The sequence below is a fragment of the Arvicola amphibius genome, chromosome 5 (assembly GCF_903992535.2).
Source record: "Arvicola amphibius chromosome 5, mArvAmp1.2, whole genome shotgun sequence".
Classification (NCBI taxonomy): Eukaryota; Metazoa; Chordata; class Mammalia; order Rodentia; family Cricetidae; genus Arvicola; species Arvicola amphibius.
In genome coordinates this window covers 102,692,687-102,710,188 of record NC_052051.1, presented here as the reverse complement: position 1 = coordinate 102,710,188, position 17,502 = coordinate 102,692,687, and the positions used below count along the sequence as shown (strand labels likewise).

General features: G+C 45.8%; 1 protein-coding gene across 5 annotated transcripts in view; it reads right to left on the bottom strand.

The window, feature by feature from the left end:
• Fhod3 (formin homology 2 domain containing 3) overlaps nucleotides 1-17,502 on the bottom strand; it is a 412,222-nt gene that overhangs the window by 108,684 nt on the left and 286,036 nt on the right. The window contains exons 11-12 of one of the 5 annotated variants that reach the window (XM_038330720.1): nucleotides 3,347-3,439; nucleotides 699-1,040 (exon numbers count right to left, since the gene is read on the bottom strand). The exons of 3 other annotated variants lie outside the window; for them this stretch is intronic. In XM_038330720.1, coding sequence (XP_038186648.1) covers nucleotides 699-1,040; nucleotides 3,347-3,439 — 435 coding nt within the window. The remainder of the gene's footprint in view (nucleotides 1-698; nucleotides 1,041-3,346; nucleotides 3,440-17,502) is intronic. One more of the 5 variants, XM_038330721.1, reaches the window with a different exon arrangement.

Here is a 17,502-nt window from a genome sequence, read left to right as displayed (position 1 = left end):
CACACCCGACTGAAGCAATAGTAAAGGCAGTGAGGTGTAGGGCAGCAAACAACAGTTACACTTTCCCTATGCAGTCTGGCTCTGCACGCCTCCCTTCAACTTACCACCACAACAATTTCTTATTACAATACTGGAGGGTTCATAAGTAGATAATGCAAGCATCTGAAGACTCCGGGAGTGGGTACAATCTACAATTCTATAGCATTAGCAGCCTTAGGAAACACAAACGCATATGCCAGAAAACAAAGCAGGAAGCGACAGGAAAGATAAAGAACAGATAGGGAAAGACCAGAAGTTAGGCTTTGCAGCAGCAGTCAGTGGGAGGGCTTGGGGGACATGTGTGAGACAAGAGCGGCACTCTGGCCATGCTACAGAAAGAGGGTGCAACACTCCCCTCACCTTGCAGGTCAGAAAGTTTGTGCTGAGTGATGGGGTAGACATAAGAGATCCTGACAGACTGTAGTCTAAAAGCCATTATTAGTAGTTACACTAAAATCAAGGTGCTCCTTAGTTCACACAGGTGACTTTCTCTTTTTCATCTCACTGTGCCCGTTAAGTCAGTGATCAGAGAGTTAGTTCAGCCCCAGTGCCTCTGTATCTGAGTGAATCCACACAAGACAAACATGGGACACAGGCCTTCATTTGTGTCTTCGTCCCTGGGTTAGTCACACACAGGCCTCAACTGCAGGCCAAACTACCTGTTTTCTGTCTGAGTGTCTCCTCCCTTGTCCTTGGTGAGGAGAGGTGAATCTTCAAAGTCATAGGAGAAGAGATGGAAGGGGCTGTGGGGCACGTAGGGCAGCTTGTCTCTGGGCGGTGACACCTTTAGTGCATTGGAGGGCCGAGGAGCCAAGCCAGGGCTGGGAGGTGGCAGAAGAGCTGGCCGGCTGGCCTCAGACCCAGAGGCCCCACCAGACACAGGGGTCCGTGCTGCTGTGCTTGCCGGAGGCTGCCTCCCCTGTGAGGTGGTGGGGAGTGCAGAACTCTCTAGATCAGCATCCTTCCCAGGGGAGCTGTGCCTGGAGACAGAGCTGGCCTTGCTGTTGGCCCAGAAAGGCCAGATTGAGAGAGAAACAGAGATTGGAGAGAGAGAGAGCAAAGGTTAGGAGAAAGAGAAAGACTGGGGAAATCTCAGTGTGCGGTGGCCACACATGTCCAGTTGTGTGTTTCTTGAGACACAGGAAGCGTCCACCAGCAGAAACATCCACATGCCAGTCACCCTTGAGCACGAGAGTGTGCCTCTGGGCAGACAAGGGCTCTAGGAGGCTCTTCTGTGCGCGCTTTCTAAACCCTCCCTGTTTCTCTTCCGGGTACACTGGATGGCACCTGAAATTTCACACTTTAAACTTCATCTCTTTGACTTAGTCACAAAAGATCCATCCTCCTGCTGAAAAGTGTGTGCTTTAGTAGTAGCTTTCAGAGCTCTTTCCAATCTAGATATAGACGTGAGAAAAAGGGAAGCTAGGAATATACCACGCCAAAGAGAGGCAACGACATAAGGAAGACTAATTCTGCCCCTTTCTTTTTCCAGGGCCTAACACTAGACATTCAATAGCTGGGCTCCTCCAGTCAGGTCTACAGCTCCAGTGGCATGTTGCCATCCCCAAACAGGGCCATCACAGGGAATGGTATATACACTTAGTAACTGGGTTGTGTCATGCTGCAAGATGTAGATATACAAAATTGTTATGTGGCTGCCTTAAATATATTCAGTGTTTTTAAATGAAATCAATTTTAAATTTAAAAATTACATCCAGAGGACTGGAGTTATATATTTGAAAATGTTAACACGTTTATAATATGAGAACCTAAGTAAAATTGCATGTTTGAATACCATAGTCCCTTCTCTCAGACAACCTGATTGATGGCCATGCAGGTTTGGGACTAGAAGGTAAACTGCTTCCTTTCTGGGATCAAACTCAGAGTTCTCTGCCTGTTTGCAACAGGGGCAGCACTGAAGGGCATCTTTCCCAATGAGATTCCTCCCATCTATTCTGTAGATACTGAACCTTTGGGTTCAAGGTGTTTGGGACAGAGCATGAGCTATTGAACACATCCAAAGGCATTCCATTGTGCTTACAGAGTCTACATAATTCCCCGTGGCTCATTTTCATGCTAATGTGGGACTGTCAAACCCATCCCATTTCCAGGTCCCCAACTGACCCATCACTACCCACAAGTCTAGCGCATCATAAGGCAGGGCTATTTTCTGCTGATCCTCCTTCCTCTCTCATTTCAAAATGTGTGACTAGTTCTCCATCATCGGCTCTTTGCTTTCTTCTTTCTGTGCTGGCTGGCTTCTCTGCAGGCCTTCCGAAAGGGGAAGGAAACCACTGTTTTGTCAATTTCCAAAGAATTCTATAATACTTAGGAACAGGAGGGCGACTTAGTATGAAATCAGGCCTTTTATGTGTATGGAGAGCAAGATAGGTGAAGTGTTCTGCTAAGTACCCTGGACTTTGAAGCTGGGAAGAGAAACATTTCACTCTAACTTAACAACACATTCCTGAGTCAAAACATCATTTTGTAGTGACAATCAATTAAGTGAAGAAAATTATTCAAGTCCAAAACTATTTTTGAATAGTGGAAGATGTAGTTACTTGTGGACATTCTTGCTTATAAAAAGATGATTTGAGATAAATACCCATAAAATCTAAGGCATTTGGGAGGGGTTTACTGTGCCCTGCGGGGTCTTCTGTGCCCACTTTCTGCACCCTCGCTGTTTATCTTTGGGGTACAATGAGCAGGGACAGAATGGGCTTTACTCAGGCGAGCGGATGATGGCGGATGACGGCAAGCTCTCTGAAAGGCTGTAGGCCTGTTAGGTGTCCTGGCTATAAATATGAACACTGGGTAAGTTTTCTGGGCTACATAGAATGAAAACTATTCCCATCCACTTGTATAAAATGATATTTGAATTAGTATAGCAGATCAGTTCCCACATATATTAGCTGTACTAGCAAATTTAGGAAGGGGAAAATGTGGAATTCTTACTGTGGTCCTTCCTGGAAAGATCTTAGCCTCCGAAGAGGAAATAAGTCTTTCGAATCACCATCAGTCTGGTTGAGCAAATGCCTTGGTGATGGAGGGAGGGGTACTTATTGTATGATTTTTGTCCCCACCCCTCTATAAATAGTGGTCATGGTCATACAGGGAGGATTTGAGTGAAGAGTGCAAACCTCAGATGAAAGCATGTTCAGGCATTTCTACAAAAATGCTCATTCTGCGGCTGTGCAGAGGGATGTGAGCGCTGGCCCTTGTAAGCTCCTAAAGGACAGGAGATCATGGAAGTCTAGAAGGAAGGACCCTCTGACTTTTGATATGAGGTGGGTCTAGTCCTCAGTACCTGTCCTTGCCCTGACATTGGGCATCGTCCTCTCTTTCCTCCTCTGAATTGGGCTCCGTGACTGGCTCTTCTTCTTCCTCCTCCTCCTCATCCCTGAGATAAGACCAGGAGAAAAGAAACACATAGAAACAAGATGGAAAAGCGAGATGGGTAGCACGAACAGGACGCCAAAGCACAGAAACACATCGCAGTGAAAGCAGAAAACCTCACAGTCCACTAGCATAGCCCAGGTGGTTCTAAGGGACCTTCAGTGTGGGGAGGAGATGATGCAAGCTGTAAGAGGACTTTGTTGTCATCACGATTGGATGCCATTACCCTGAACCCTCCACATATGATCCAGAGAAGCTTCCTGCCTGGAAAGGACCTTCCGTGTGGCTTATCCCACTTCAGTGAGCCACCTAGTCAACGTTTCTTGTGATGCAAGTTCCTGCTACAAACACAGTTGGCTTCACTGAGAGGCTGACCATCCGATATAGACTAGCCTCTATGGTAGCGCACAGTTCTAGAAGGATATGCCCTCCATTTCAGTGAGTGTTCTAGACTCATCCCCTATTTCAAAGATGTATTCACACCACCTCTGGGATTTCTCCTAATCTCTTCAGGAACTGACTCGCTATGGGGATAGTTTGAGTCTGGAGCTGTCTGTAACTTCTGAGTTACAAGGAGCAACCAATTGCTGGGCATGGGGGCACATACCTGTTATCCCAGCACTCAAGAGGCACAGGCAAGTTCAAGGACAAGCTGGTTCATATAGTGAGATCCCAGTCAGCCAGAGCTATATATTAAAACACTGCCTCAAACAAAAGAACCCCATCGAAATGAACACAGAAGAGCAAGGGCAAGGACAGAGGAAAGCAGTTCTCTGGTGACTTTAACACCTGTACCCAACAGCTCTCACAGATGGAGGACACCGTGGTTCTAAAAGGGGCCCCACCAGTCCCATTTTGAACTCTTGCTCCCCATTTGATGGTGTATCTGGGCAAGCCAGGCTTACTTAGTAGGTGGATCAGGAAGGGTGGCTTTGGAGGGTGATTGTGGAGCCCAAGCCCTAGTTCCTGCCACCTTTCTATGTCCCCATATGCAATGGTATGAAAAGCTCTCTTTTATTTTTGAATTTTTTCCACACAATTTGGAATTATGATTATAAGTTACTTTGACACTTACGTCTTGTTAACTCTCTGCTCTGTGTATTGTTTTTAAATTTACTTTGTGAGGTCTTTTTTATGAGCAAAATTCTTAGTAAAATCCAGTTCATCTTTGGTGGTTAGTGCTTTTTACATTTTGTATTTTTTTCTTTTTCTCATATCAAACCTTCATTCTATCAAGTATTTTTCATTCACTTATTAAGATGACCACATCATTTCCCCCTTTTGTTTTCTGACAAATACCCAACAAATTACAAAGACTGATGCTTTAAAACCATCAAGCCAACCTTGCATACAATAAACTTGACTCTGTTGCCGTGTGTTTGTGACTGGTCATATATGGCAGGAAGAAAGATTGTGACACAGTCACATTCATAGGGCTGTGTCTCGGTGCCTGTGTTAGGTGCCTCTCTCACAAAGACAGAGACCCGCAGACAGTGGGGCAGCAGCCTTCCTGCAGTGCCAAAGACCCAGACGAGCACAGCCCATCTGCCTGCCAAGCCTGCACAGCCCGGGCTCACACTCCACGGCTCACCACTGGTTCTTTTCTCCTTCCCCTGCTCCCACAACACCATGCTCGCCATCCACAATCGCTAGCTAGAGGTCATCATCCCTCAGCTTGATAGAGAATTTGCTGGAGATGCGACTTCTGGTCTACCTTGAATTCCATCGGTCTCACTGATCTAATGAGCTTCTTCTTTGTAACAACTGAGCCTCCCCTCCAAAATTACCTGAGTTCATGTACACTCACAGGTAGAGTCAGGGAGGTTGTGAAGCCAGGCTGTCTGCCTTTGCTCTCTACCCTGACCACTTTTGAGCAATGCCAACTGTGGGCCTCAATTTCCTTGTTCCTTTATGCAGTGATAGTGACCGTCTCCTAAGAGAGTCATGATGTCAATGAAAAATGCATTGAAAAGTTTTGGGGACAGTAAACAGGCTAGAACTACTTGCCGTCATTGCCACCAGCAACACTGGCCAGTAATCACCATCTTCGTCATCATCTCCTCTCCCTTCTCCTCCTCTTGTCTCCTATTTCTCCTGGTCTTCTAAGGAAAACTCTAACCTCTCTACTGATGAAGACTCAGAGCTGTAAGATTCACAAAGAGAGGAGGCACAGCACACTGCTAAGCATTCTCCCTATCACCAGCAGCAAGCTCCCGTCTCTGTTGGCTCTGCCCTTGAGTCTTCTCTCCCCGACGTCTGAAGATGACTTCCCTGACATAAACGCCATGCTGCTTCCTTAGATCTCAGCACACAACCAACCATCACACAGCATGAGTGATGTAGCCTTGCAATCACAATGGCAGGGCAGGACAAAAGGCGGGTGACACACTGACACACGGGGAGGCCCACCTCTATGGGAGAAGCACTGGCCTTGTCCCATGATGCTACAGAGTAGAGAAGGAAACATGTTTCCCATGACCTTGGACTACCTATGCTGATTTGATTTAGTTTCATGAAGTCTGTGATAAAATAGGCAAACCAAATGATTCCCATGCTAATAATGTTACAGGCTGAAGAAATGGTCCAGCTCACTTAGTTTTTTCCAAGCTGGCTTTTCTCCTAAAGCGTGACTGCTCATGGTTGATCCTATTTTGCTACGGAATTCTGGGTGTTTGGCCTCTAGCTTTCAAATGCTTCTTTTATTGGGTTTTGCTATAAAACAAGGTCAGTCTTACCCTATATTCCAGGATGGTCTTGAACTCATGACAATCATCCACCTTCAGCTTCTCAGGTACTGGGATTATGACTGTGAGTCTCCACACACAGCTTGATTTTGCTTGGTTTCAATTGATAAGGAATTACTCACAGGCACCAGCATACTATGAATTTGTCTGTATTTTCCTTTATACAAAAAATAACTCCAGATTTGTGTCCACCTTACCCCCGCCCCTGCTGGAAAAGCCAGAGGTCCACAGCCTGTTCAGTTCTGCAGGACAGAGTTTCCACCATAGTCAATTTAACTTTCCCAAATCTGCATCTCAGGGTAATGGCATGTCTCTTAGATTCCAAGCACAGAAAGAGGATAATGAATGCTGCCAAGCTGTTTCAAAATCACAGTGCAAACTTTCAGAACAAAGGTGGACAAAAACAGACGAACTCACTTAGAAAGATACATACCCGGTGTGCGTGTATGAAAATGGCATAGTGAACTCTTGTATCAGGTGTGCATGTCTGAAATGGCATGGTGAACCCTATCAGGTGTGCATTATGAAAATGGCATGGCGAACCCTCAGATCATGTGTGTGTGTATGAAAATGGCATGGTGAGCCCTCTCGGATCAGGTGTGCATGTATGAAAATGGCAACTATAAGGAAAGATACAGTAACTATACACCTAAAGGTACAAAACACAACGATGAAGGCGGGCAAGATTATCACATCTGGTAAACTATAAAATTCTGTTTTAACCTCTAAATTGGGAAGCTATATTAACACCATAGTGAGACACCATTTCATTTCTGCCATGCAAAATTGTCTGTCATACTACATGCAGATGGGAGTATAGGCCGCCTCCTTCCTCTGCATTGCTGCAGCAAGGTTAAGGGGTTAAGCACTTAAACACTGTAGCTAGAACTAGCCTGTAAACACATTTAGGTCCTAACCAAGAGTCTACACTCTGTACCCTCAGGGAGACATTCTGAACCAAGACGGTCCCACCCAACCCAAAGGAGACTTTGTCCCACCTATGTGATTGGGGAGATACTGGCATCTAGTGGGCAGAAGTAGGGAGTCCCCAACAAGGAACATTATGTCCAAGGTGTCCAAAATGCCCAAGTTTTTTTTTTGTTTTGTTTTGTTTTGGGGGGTTTTGTTTTGTTTTGTTTTGTTTTTTGAGACAGGGTTTCTCTGTGGCCTGTCACCCCAGCCTGTCCTGGAACTAGCTCTTGTAGACCAGGCTGGTCTCGAACTCACAGAGATCCGCCTGCCTCTGCCTCCCGAGTGCTGGGATTAAAGGCGTGCGCCACCACCGCCCGGCCAAAATGCCCAAGTTGAAGACCCTTCCCTCAGGGTCCTCAAATATTTGAACCCAAGAAAGAACCCAAAAATGTTCTCAGCAGCACTGTGTGTCACAGTCCAAAACTGGAAATAATCAAAATGTCCACGAAGAGAAAACCGAATGAATGGACTATGATAACGTCCACACATGGAAAATAAACGAGGAGCAGCTTCCCACGATAACCAGAGCCCATCAGAAGCAGGATGCGCTCGGAGGAAAACAGGCACACAGTATGACATCTATTTTAATCAATTTAAAAAAGCAAATTTGAATAATACACTGCTTAATTACATGTTTGTCATAATTTGTCCTAATTATAGGAAACAGAACAACCCAAAAGACAATGACAAAGGCATAGCTAAGCCTGTCACCCCAGGCCTAGGAGTCTAGGGCAACAGGCACGCAGACAGATGTCAGAGAGGAGTGGCATAGATGCTTGCATCAAGGGAGTCCACACACAGGCTGAATGCAACCCACGGAGATAGGTACAAGGCCCAGCACACTTGCAGTTGACAATACCATGTCTCAATGTCAGTGGGCACCTCCATCAGTTTTCCAGGAAGCTCACAGCTTTGCCAATGTTTTTTATGTTAATAAATACTATATAAAGTAAGCCAGACTGGAACCACAGGCCAGTGGTGACAGAACCCTATGAAGCAAGGATGATGGCTCTTCTAGTTCCATATGATTAGGGCATCTTATATCACAATTAGATGAAAAACATTTCACTGAAATACTTTGCTGAGCTTAAGACAAAAAGGGCCCCCTCAGGCTTGGTTCTCATGGTTCTGCATTAGCAAGTGCTTGACTTGTAGTTTCCACTCAGTCTCCGTGACTCATGCTTTCTGTTGGCATTAAGGTTGTTTCTAGGATACCCGGGGCCCAAGCCTGAAGAGTTCCAATTAGTGTTCTTAATCAGTTACGACAAATATCCAACCAAGTGCAGTGGTGATGTCTTTTAGAAACAGAGATTTGCCATCTGCCAAATGGAATTAAAGCTCCCCTCAAAAGATCTGCACCAGCCAAGCGAATGAGAGACAGCTGACAGAGTCCAGCTGCGGCTCTAACGTTTCCATGGTGACAACCCAAAGTTAGACAGGAAAGTATTTATTGTCCCTGCAACCTACACCACTCAGAAAGAGCATGGAGCACAGCTCAGGAATCCCAAATACACCCCAGAAGCTCGCTGACTGGCTGGCATCTCAAAGCAAAAGCCTTTAATTTTGCTATTTTGATTAGAGTCAAACACTAATGATTCCAGCACGTTCCTCTTGAAAAAATAAGGTCTTGTAATAGGCTAAATTCAGTCTGCAGAGGGTAAACATCAACAGGAAGAAACACACTCGGTAGCTGGGGCTGCAGATCTGCTCGGGTGTGAATAGATAAATAGGTGTAAACAGTGAGCCAAGAGGCTCTTTCCTGTCTTCTGCACACACCTTAATTTCGAGCTAGTAAAAGACATTTCTCTTAGCCACAGTCATTGTTTCCAACGCTCCTGAAGGGTCTAAGAGACCAACCTGAAGGAGGTAGATTGCGGTTTTCCAAATGCTTCTAGAAGGCAGCAAGCCGAGTACCAGGGTACTAGCCTCAGAGGATCTGTCTCAGGTGTGGCTTCAATCAATCTAAATTCTTGGTCCACCCAAGGCTCTCTCTCCTACCACACCTAAAAGAACACGTCACAGCCAAGTGGGAACCTCTATTTCTCGCCCATGTCACTGAGGGAATGAAACACGTGACCACAATGCTATCTTCTACCAATGACACATCTGACATGAGCCTTCTCTGGGCAGGCATGCTTTTAAGTCAATCATAGGTTGAGCATCCCCCCAGAAAGTGAGAACTCTGAAACCCTCAAAACCTGAAACTTTCTGAGTACTGGCGGTTTATTCAAAACTTTAAATCTGATGTCATGTGATACATTTCAATTAGAACGCAGACACCAAAACTGCCTTCAGTTAGGTGTATGTGCGGTAGACACAGAACTGGAGTGAGCTTCATGCTTAGGCTTGGGTCAGGTGCCTAAGGCAGCTCACCATGTGTTCTCAAAGCATTATGGGTAAGGATAGGTGACCACTCTAATGGCATTCTTCTGCGCTTTCTGCTTTCTCAGGTTTTCCACCAATGAGGAGTATAATTCAGGAGGCATGAACTTATCCTGTCTCTTAGATATGAACAAGACAGGGTATTGTGTGTTTGGAAGCAGATATCAAGTATAACTACCACAAGGAAGCCCAAAGGTGCTTTGGAGCTTGAGTGTGTAGTAAGATCCATTCGATGTGTGACCCTGTTTGATTCTACAGCTAATTGCCCTTTCGCATGCTTTGATTGAACATTCCACAATCAGCTTTTAATACGGTAATCATGTAGATTGGTGTGTAGAGATAAACCCCAAATCCTGCATGGCAGCCAGGCTTCTTCCCAGCAACCTCATTTCTGTTTTCTGTCCCCAGTCATGCCCACTAAATTGCCAGCGGTGACCACTGGAGTTGTGTGGCTAGTGGTGGCTTTCTCCATCATTCTCCATCTGCTGGTGGAAACAGCTATGAGAAATGAATCGCCTACAAAGGAGGTAACAGCAAGACTTTTAAAAAGCAAGAGCCAGAACTATCTACAGAGATTATCACCTATGATTTGAAGTTCCATAGGGGAAGGAGGGGGAAGGAGATGTGGAGAGTCTGAGAGGGCAAGAGGGGGAAGGGGAAGGAGGAGGGGAGGAGGGAAGGGATACAGATAAAGAGAGGAGACAAAGAGACAGAAGCTACACCCGTGTTAAAGATGCTACAAGGTCAAATGAGTGAACCTCAAGATTATGAACAGGTAATATGTCACAGACGAGAGCAAAATTATCTTGAACTATTTTCAGTCCATTTGAAAATTATGTACTATCCACCCCTGGGTCCTGCCTAACACCCTTGTGGCCATTGCAGCTATACAATGTATTCTTAGCAGACCAATAAAGATCAAAGCTAATTTGTCATAAGACAGCATCTGAAACCCATAACAGAGTTTACCCTCTCCACCAATATAGCTAATGAACATTTTGATTTATAACTTCCTAAGTACTATAACTAATAAAATCTCACATGACTACTTTCATGGATGAACATAGTATTTGGGGAGATCTATAGCTATGCTCCTGGGCCATGATCATTCATATTTGGCTCCAGAATGACATATCATATTCCCTTTACCATGAGAACTGTTTTTGTGTTGACATACCCAAGGACCACAAGAAACTTAATTTCAATTTTCAGCTTGATTAGAATGAGAAATGCTTCAGAAACTGGTGAGGCTCACTTCTGGTTGTGTGTGTTGAGAGTATTTCCTGAGAGAATTAGCTGTCCGTGGATGGAACCATTCTATAGGCTAGTGGCTCAGATGGAATAAAAAGTTGGGAAAGAGAAAGCCCACCAGTGAAGAAATTTTCTCTTTGCTCCCTGTTCATTCATTGGGTGAGCTGCTCTGCTCAGTCGTGAAGGGCAGACCCTCTGGAACCATGGCCCAAATCTCTCCTCCCTTAAACGGTTTGGCTCACATGTTTGGTTATAGCAATGAAATGCTAACAGAGAACTCAGTGCACACTGCTGAGTCTCACTGGGCCTCAGGGTTAGGCTCACTGTCATCCTGAAGCAGCTCCTGGGAGATCAAGTGACAGGGTTACCAACTCTTTTCCCAACATATGCCTTTAAACCCCCAAGACTCTCCAGGAGCAATGGCCACCTCAGACTAGTGATTCACACCCTTGAGAAATGTTTGAAAACACAGAGGCTCAGGTCTTGCTTTTGCAAATCTTATCCGAGGGTTAGGCTTGAAAATGGAATATTAAAAGGTTCAGAAATACTGCCCTGGGTCCAAGATACCACTGTTTTCCAGAAGTTTTGTCTCAATAGCTTCCACCTGAACTCCCACTGCTACTCTTCCTGACCTCCAACCCAATTCCTATCAGGAAGATGGGCATTGCTTCAAATATGCATGGCCAGCATGGCTGAACTCACATACCAAATAATTACCAGACGTCATGTTATGAGTTCCAAGGCCTTGCATGTCTCAACCTGCTTACCATATGAGCTCATCTCCTGCCACTTCTGCCTCCCTCCACATTCTACAATCTTGCCTTTTCAGCTGCCTAGAGAACACTAAGCACACCTAGCCCCCTTCCCCATTTCCTACCCTACTGAACAGGGTGTTCCCATGGCCTGAAGAGGTCTTCTCATTCTTTCCCATCAAGACTCATCGCTTCTTATCCTTTCTTGGACCACTTCTATCCCACTATTCTCTTTTCTAAAAGAATTTTTATATTAATATCTAATTCTAGGATTTGATGGTCTTGTTGAGAGTGTGTAATATCAGTAACAAAAGGTAAGTCCTCTTTTATCAGAAATACTGGTATGAATTTAGTGAATAAATGTCTGGACTTAAAAAATTGACGCTGAGCGTGGTGGTGCACACTTGTTGCTCCAGGAGGGAACTGAGAGGCAGAGGAAGATGAACCAAGAGTCAAGAATCACAAGGCCAGTTTTGACTCCATGAGAAATAGCTTCAAACAAACACAAAACAATGAAGCATAATGTACAAATGTTTGGCACCTGATAATTGACAAGTGTGCTGGTCTTTCCAGTGTCAAGCACTTCTTGCAAATGGTACCTACACCCATCATGCAACACTCCATGGAACACAGCTAGCTATAACAGTGGTTCTTTGCTGCCACCAATGATATTGTCATGGCTGCCCCTGCACACTTCTCCAGGTTCTCCCCGAGAGCCCATGCTTGTTTCTGCCTTGCCCTCTTCCACACAGCTCATCGCTCCCCTTCCAAAGCCATGCATGTGTATTGCTGTCATATTCATCTGCACACTGTCCTATGAAACTGCTTCCTTTGTAAAGGTCACAGCTTCAAATCCCAGACTATGTAGGCAGGAAAAAGTAGGAGCAGAGTAATAAGTGCACATGATTGTAATTAGTAATTAGTGCCTGTTGATAAAAGGCACTAATATTCCTAGCTCACCAAACTCGGTCGGTCACGAAAGGCAAAGTTCAGAACATGTGCTACTGCCAAGTGTTCCTGCAAAGCTGCTCAGCAAAAGCAGGCAGTTTGGGCTTCTCTAGTAGAGGCTCCTTGCTTATCTGCATGGTGACAAAAGCTCTTAGGTTGCGGACAAGTCCTAAAACACAAACAATACCAGGTCAGGGGGAATTGATAATTTTCTTCTTCCAATGTCATGATTCAAATTGTTCCCCCTTCAACTGAGAAAGCAAATTTGCAAAAATGCTCCTAAATTTAAGAAGTATAGGAAAAGAATATGGCTTCTCAAGTCTCACAAGCATCTACTTCCTTTCCAGGAGACTTGCCCATGGCATGCAGCCATGCCACGCTGTCTGCTCCCTAACCTTGCCCTGTCCTGCCCATGGATCTGTGGGGGAGAAGTGCCAGCATGCAGCAGGCCCGGACTAGCCACTTCCTCCAGAGGGCTCTTCTCTAGTCACCTTTAAATCCCATGTTTATAAAACCAAAACCGCATGGCAGGAGCAAAGAGCTCAGGAATGAAATGCTGTCTCTGGGGCAATGTGGATTCTGTCACCAAGCCTTCCCAAAGTCCCTAGAATTGCCTCTGGCCCCTACTGAAACACTGTGTCCTTAGGAAGCAGCTTTCTTAGGATAACAAAGGCAGTCATCTTCCAAAAGTTACCAGAGACCCCTGAGCTCTAAAGGGCATGGTCTGGAGGTACGGGGGCAGGTAGCCCTGCTCTGGGCTTGGTCCTACTGTGTGACTTCTCTGCAGCTGTTTACTGACTCTTCTTATTTAAGATGTGTACTGGATGCCTATGTAAGACAGTTTCCATAGTTCATCTCTCTGGTCAACCTCCGGAACAGGTTCTGTTAGTGCACTGAGAGGCCAAGGACAATCCCAGGGACCCCTGGAATTAAACTGGGATTAAACCCAGGAGTCCAACCCTAGCATCATGGGCCTAACAGCTATGACATGCTACCTCTGCTTAGGACAAGCAGCTGGAGAAAATGCCTCTTTTCCTTACTAACTGGATGAAGCTACTTTGCCTCCCTGCCTTCTCCCGCTGAATACTAGCCACTCTTATGCTCATACTCACATGCATGAGAAGCCCACCAGCTCACCTCTCCTGCCAATCACTCTCCTTCTCCATTCCACTATAAAGCCCTGCATCCACCAGGAAGCAAAGACATGCAATGGGTATCTGTGACACCATAAGCCACACCTGGACCACAGTTATGGCCCATGTCCATTCTGATACGTCTCTCATAATGATGCCCTCATTTTGAAATTTAAAAAAATGTTTTCAGCATGAGAATGGTGTTTCTACAACTGATACCATCTCCTTGTGAATATGGAGTGACAGTGTGGCTGCAGGCCAGGTCTGTCCTCTTCAGTCCCCCACGTGCCCTTGATGACACTTTACCAGCTGTGTTCAGTAGTGACTTATCTTTGCTCTCATGTTTGACCTCTTGGACTTTTATCTTCAGGCTCAATCTTCATTTGTCTAGAATTAACTCTAGACTCTCTCCATATAGGTCTTTCTTTGTCATGCCCCCCGCCCACCTCCCAGCCCCATATCTCATATAGTGTCTTGCTATGTAACCCCAGCTGGCTGACCCTAAACGCTCAGAGATCCTCCTGCCTCTTTCTCAAGTACTAGAAGAACATGTATGTGGTATGGGAGGTCCTTCTGTCTGTGTGTTGCTTTTCTTGGTCAATGAATAAAGAAACTGCATTGGCCTGTTGATAGGGAAGAACTTAGGTAGGCTGGGGAAACAGAGCTGAATGCTGGGAGAAAGAAGGGCAGAGTCAGGAAGCTGTCACAGAGCCACTGCCAGAGTAAGACATGCTGAATCTTTGCCGGTAAGCCACTACCAAGTGGCAATATACAGAGTAATAGAAATGGGTTAAATTAATATAAGAGTTAGCCAATAAGATGCTAGAGCTAATGGGCCAAGCAGTGATTTAATGAATATAGTTTCTGTGTGGTTATTTCAGGGCTAAGTTAGCTGGGCTGCCAGGATGAACAAGTGGCCTTCTTGCAACATGCACCACCATGTTCAGCCTGACCAGAGCACTTAGGAAGCAAGACTGATATTGTTCCTTCCATGACTGGATCTAATCAATCAACAACTCTTGGAAAAGCCCGGCTCTGCTCCCAAAGACATGTTGGGAACCACATGTCCCAGTGTCTACATCATCATGGACCACCTCAGAAATCCAAGCTCAGCAGCAAAGGCTATGAGTATGTGGACGAAAACACAGGGTCTGTACAGGTCAAAGAGAAGCAAGCTCAGCCCTTCACCAACCAAATCCAAGACTGAATAGGAACATCAGTCAGGCCTTTCCTCTAACCCACACATGAATAGCTGGTCCCCTTGTGAAGCCTCACCCAATCAGAGCCAACTCACACCTGAAGATGAGCTCTTTAAAGGCCCCCTGACTGGGAAACTGTGTGGCAGTCTCATTGGTAACATTTCAAAAGATGATGATCCAGTGCTTTCTTTCCCAGGGATTCATCATCCTTTCTCCACCTCTTGCTTTCTTTTTCCTGGGTTACAGTCTGGGCATCATGAATCAGCTGTACATACTTGGATTCCACAGGTGCCTGTCCAAATGGCTGGGATTTCCATTCATAGGTCCCTCAAACACACCACACCCAGAGTTTACTGAGTGAGCCAGCCCAGGATCCTGCGTTACTGGGTTCTTGGGAATCAGCTGATAGTGAATGAGACTGGATACAGTGTCCTATAAACCATGCTCTCCCATGACATCCCCCCACTTTCCATCCTCCTCACCTTTCCACTTCTAGACACTCTGATAGCATTCTAGCTTTTCCCAACCTCCTCACCTGACCCAGCTCTCCCCCAATGCTTCCAGGAGCCCCCCCAACATATATATACACCCCGTTTTCCATTTGACACTCGCTGTTGGCTCTGTGTGGTTTTAAGGACCAAAGTCTACCAATTCACCCAGAATCTCTAAAGATTCCCAAATATACCCTAGCAAAGACAAGTCCCGAGACACTGGCAATCTAATCATGGAAAGTTTTCCAATAGTCAGGAACTTTACAAGCTCACTTCTTCCTCCAGCCCCAGTCTTCCCTCTTTACTGCGACCCCTCCCCCAGCTCCTTCTTCCTTGACCCCATCTTTGTTTCTTCCAGCCCACCATTTGTTAGAGAATACTCAGAAAGAGCCTTGGACATCTCCACACCTCTGGCTGCCATCCAGTAATACTTACTTCAAGAGGTCACAGGCCCCATCAGGGCTTCTCATTCATAACAAACCACTTTCCATCAGATAAACTTCCCCAAGTAGCTACTTGCTGCCCGTGGTACCATTGGTTGTTAATCTGGTTGTTATGAAATCCTCTAGCAAGTTTATGCTGGAACATAAAATATTCTCTGCAGCTCGTGTCCACAGTTATTTAACAATTACCTTCACTAACAGAACAACCTCTGGGGAAGAGTCAATATAACCCTCACCCGGCTATGCACTCATGTTTTCTGTCTATCCTAACTCTTCTAGCACGCTCCTAAAGAGCTATCAGCATTAGGAGTCCACATGAGGCCGAGATCAAGCCTGAGGGTCGGACCTCTGCTCCTGACCACACATCTGTCCCTTACTGTACCTGGCCAAGCCTTGCTGTAGGAGCCAGCACTTAACAGGTCACCTAAGCCAACCACTTTCACAAGTTAACCTTGTGTAATGCTTACGTGTCTCATCGTACGCTTTTTCCTTGTAAACAGGCTTCTTATTGCCAGCTCCTTCCCAGAGATAGGCCGGCTTCATCACTCTGCTGCAGACTCTACAGGTAATCACTGAATGAATCCTGTAACCCTGGCAACAGAGCCCTGTGGGCAAGTCCTGTCCTAAAACTTAAGCAACCAAATATATCTCCTTCTCATCAAAATATAGGAAGCTGAGCTCATCGGTCCAGTGGGTTTCATAATTAGGCTCCCCATTTGCCCACCGCTTCCTGTGGCTGGCGGAGTGATGCCAATGCCCTTCCCCACTTTATAGGAGTACAGTGAACATCCCCCATCTCCTCCCTGTACTGGCACCCACAGGCTCCCCTGAAGGCTTGGCTCCCCTCGTCCCACCACCCACTGGGTCACTAATTGGTGTGCACTGACTATGAGATGGTAAACTTTAGGATGACTTAGACCCTGCTTCTCCTCAGCATCCTCCTCAGCACCCAATCATTGCAACTCAGCTGAGGCTTCTCCAGTGGGTGTCTGTTCTCTGCACCTTCCTTTCTGATCTCTTCCAGCATGACCGGTTAGTCACTGTACACTTGCTCCAGAATTATATCTTCAGAAGTCCTTCTCAGAAGCCACGTCAGTGCCCATTCATGAGAAAAGCAAACCTAATGATAACTCCAATATCAAACCAACAACCATACAACTCTTTAAGATCACCATGCTCAAGTAATCATTTATTCTGAAGACTTCTTTCTCAAGAATCTAATTCACCACCCACCACCAAAGCTAAATCATCATTCTTCTTCTCAAATACATTCAGGCCCATCAGACAGCCTTTCCAGTCCTGTTCAACTGGGCATAAGTTCTAAGCCATGAATGCCTGGGTTCCAAGCCAGAAGTGCCCCTGATCAGCAGTCTGATCTAGGGCAAGCTCCTTGTCTCTCTGTGCTTCCGTTTCCTTGTCTCTTAAATAAAAAGGATACTACACCTTTCTCCATGGAATTTTTAACACATGAAATTTAGCACCACAGCCAGAACACAGTGGGTGCTTCCTAAGCGCTACCTCGGCCAGCACACAGTGAGTACTTCCTAAGTGCTATCTCAGTCAGCACACAGTGGGTGCTTCCTAAGCGCTACCCCTGCTGTTACTTGTCTTAAGGGAAGGAAGAACAGCCCAGAGAGGCTGCAGCTCAGAGAACATACATTCCTGTGCAAGCATGGCATCAAATCCACACAGGAAACCACTCGTGTATGGTCATGCATGCTGACAGTGTGTTTTATGTAGAAAGTGAGAAAC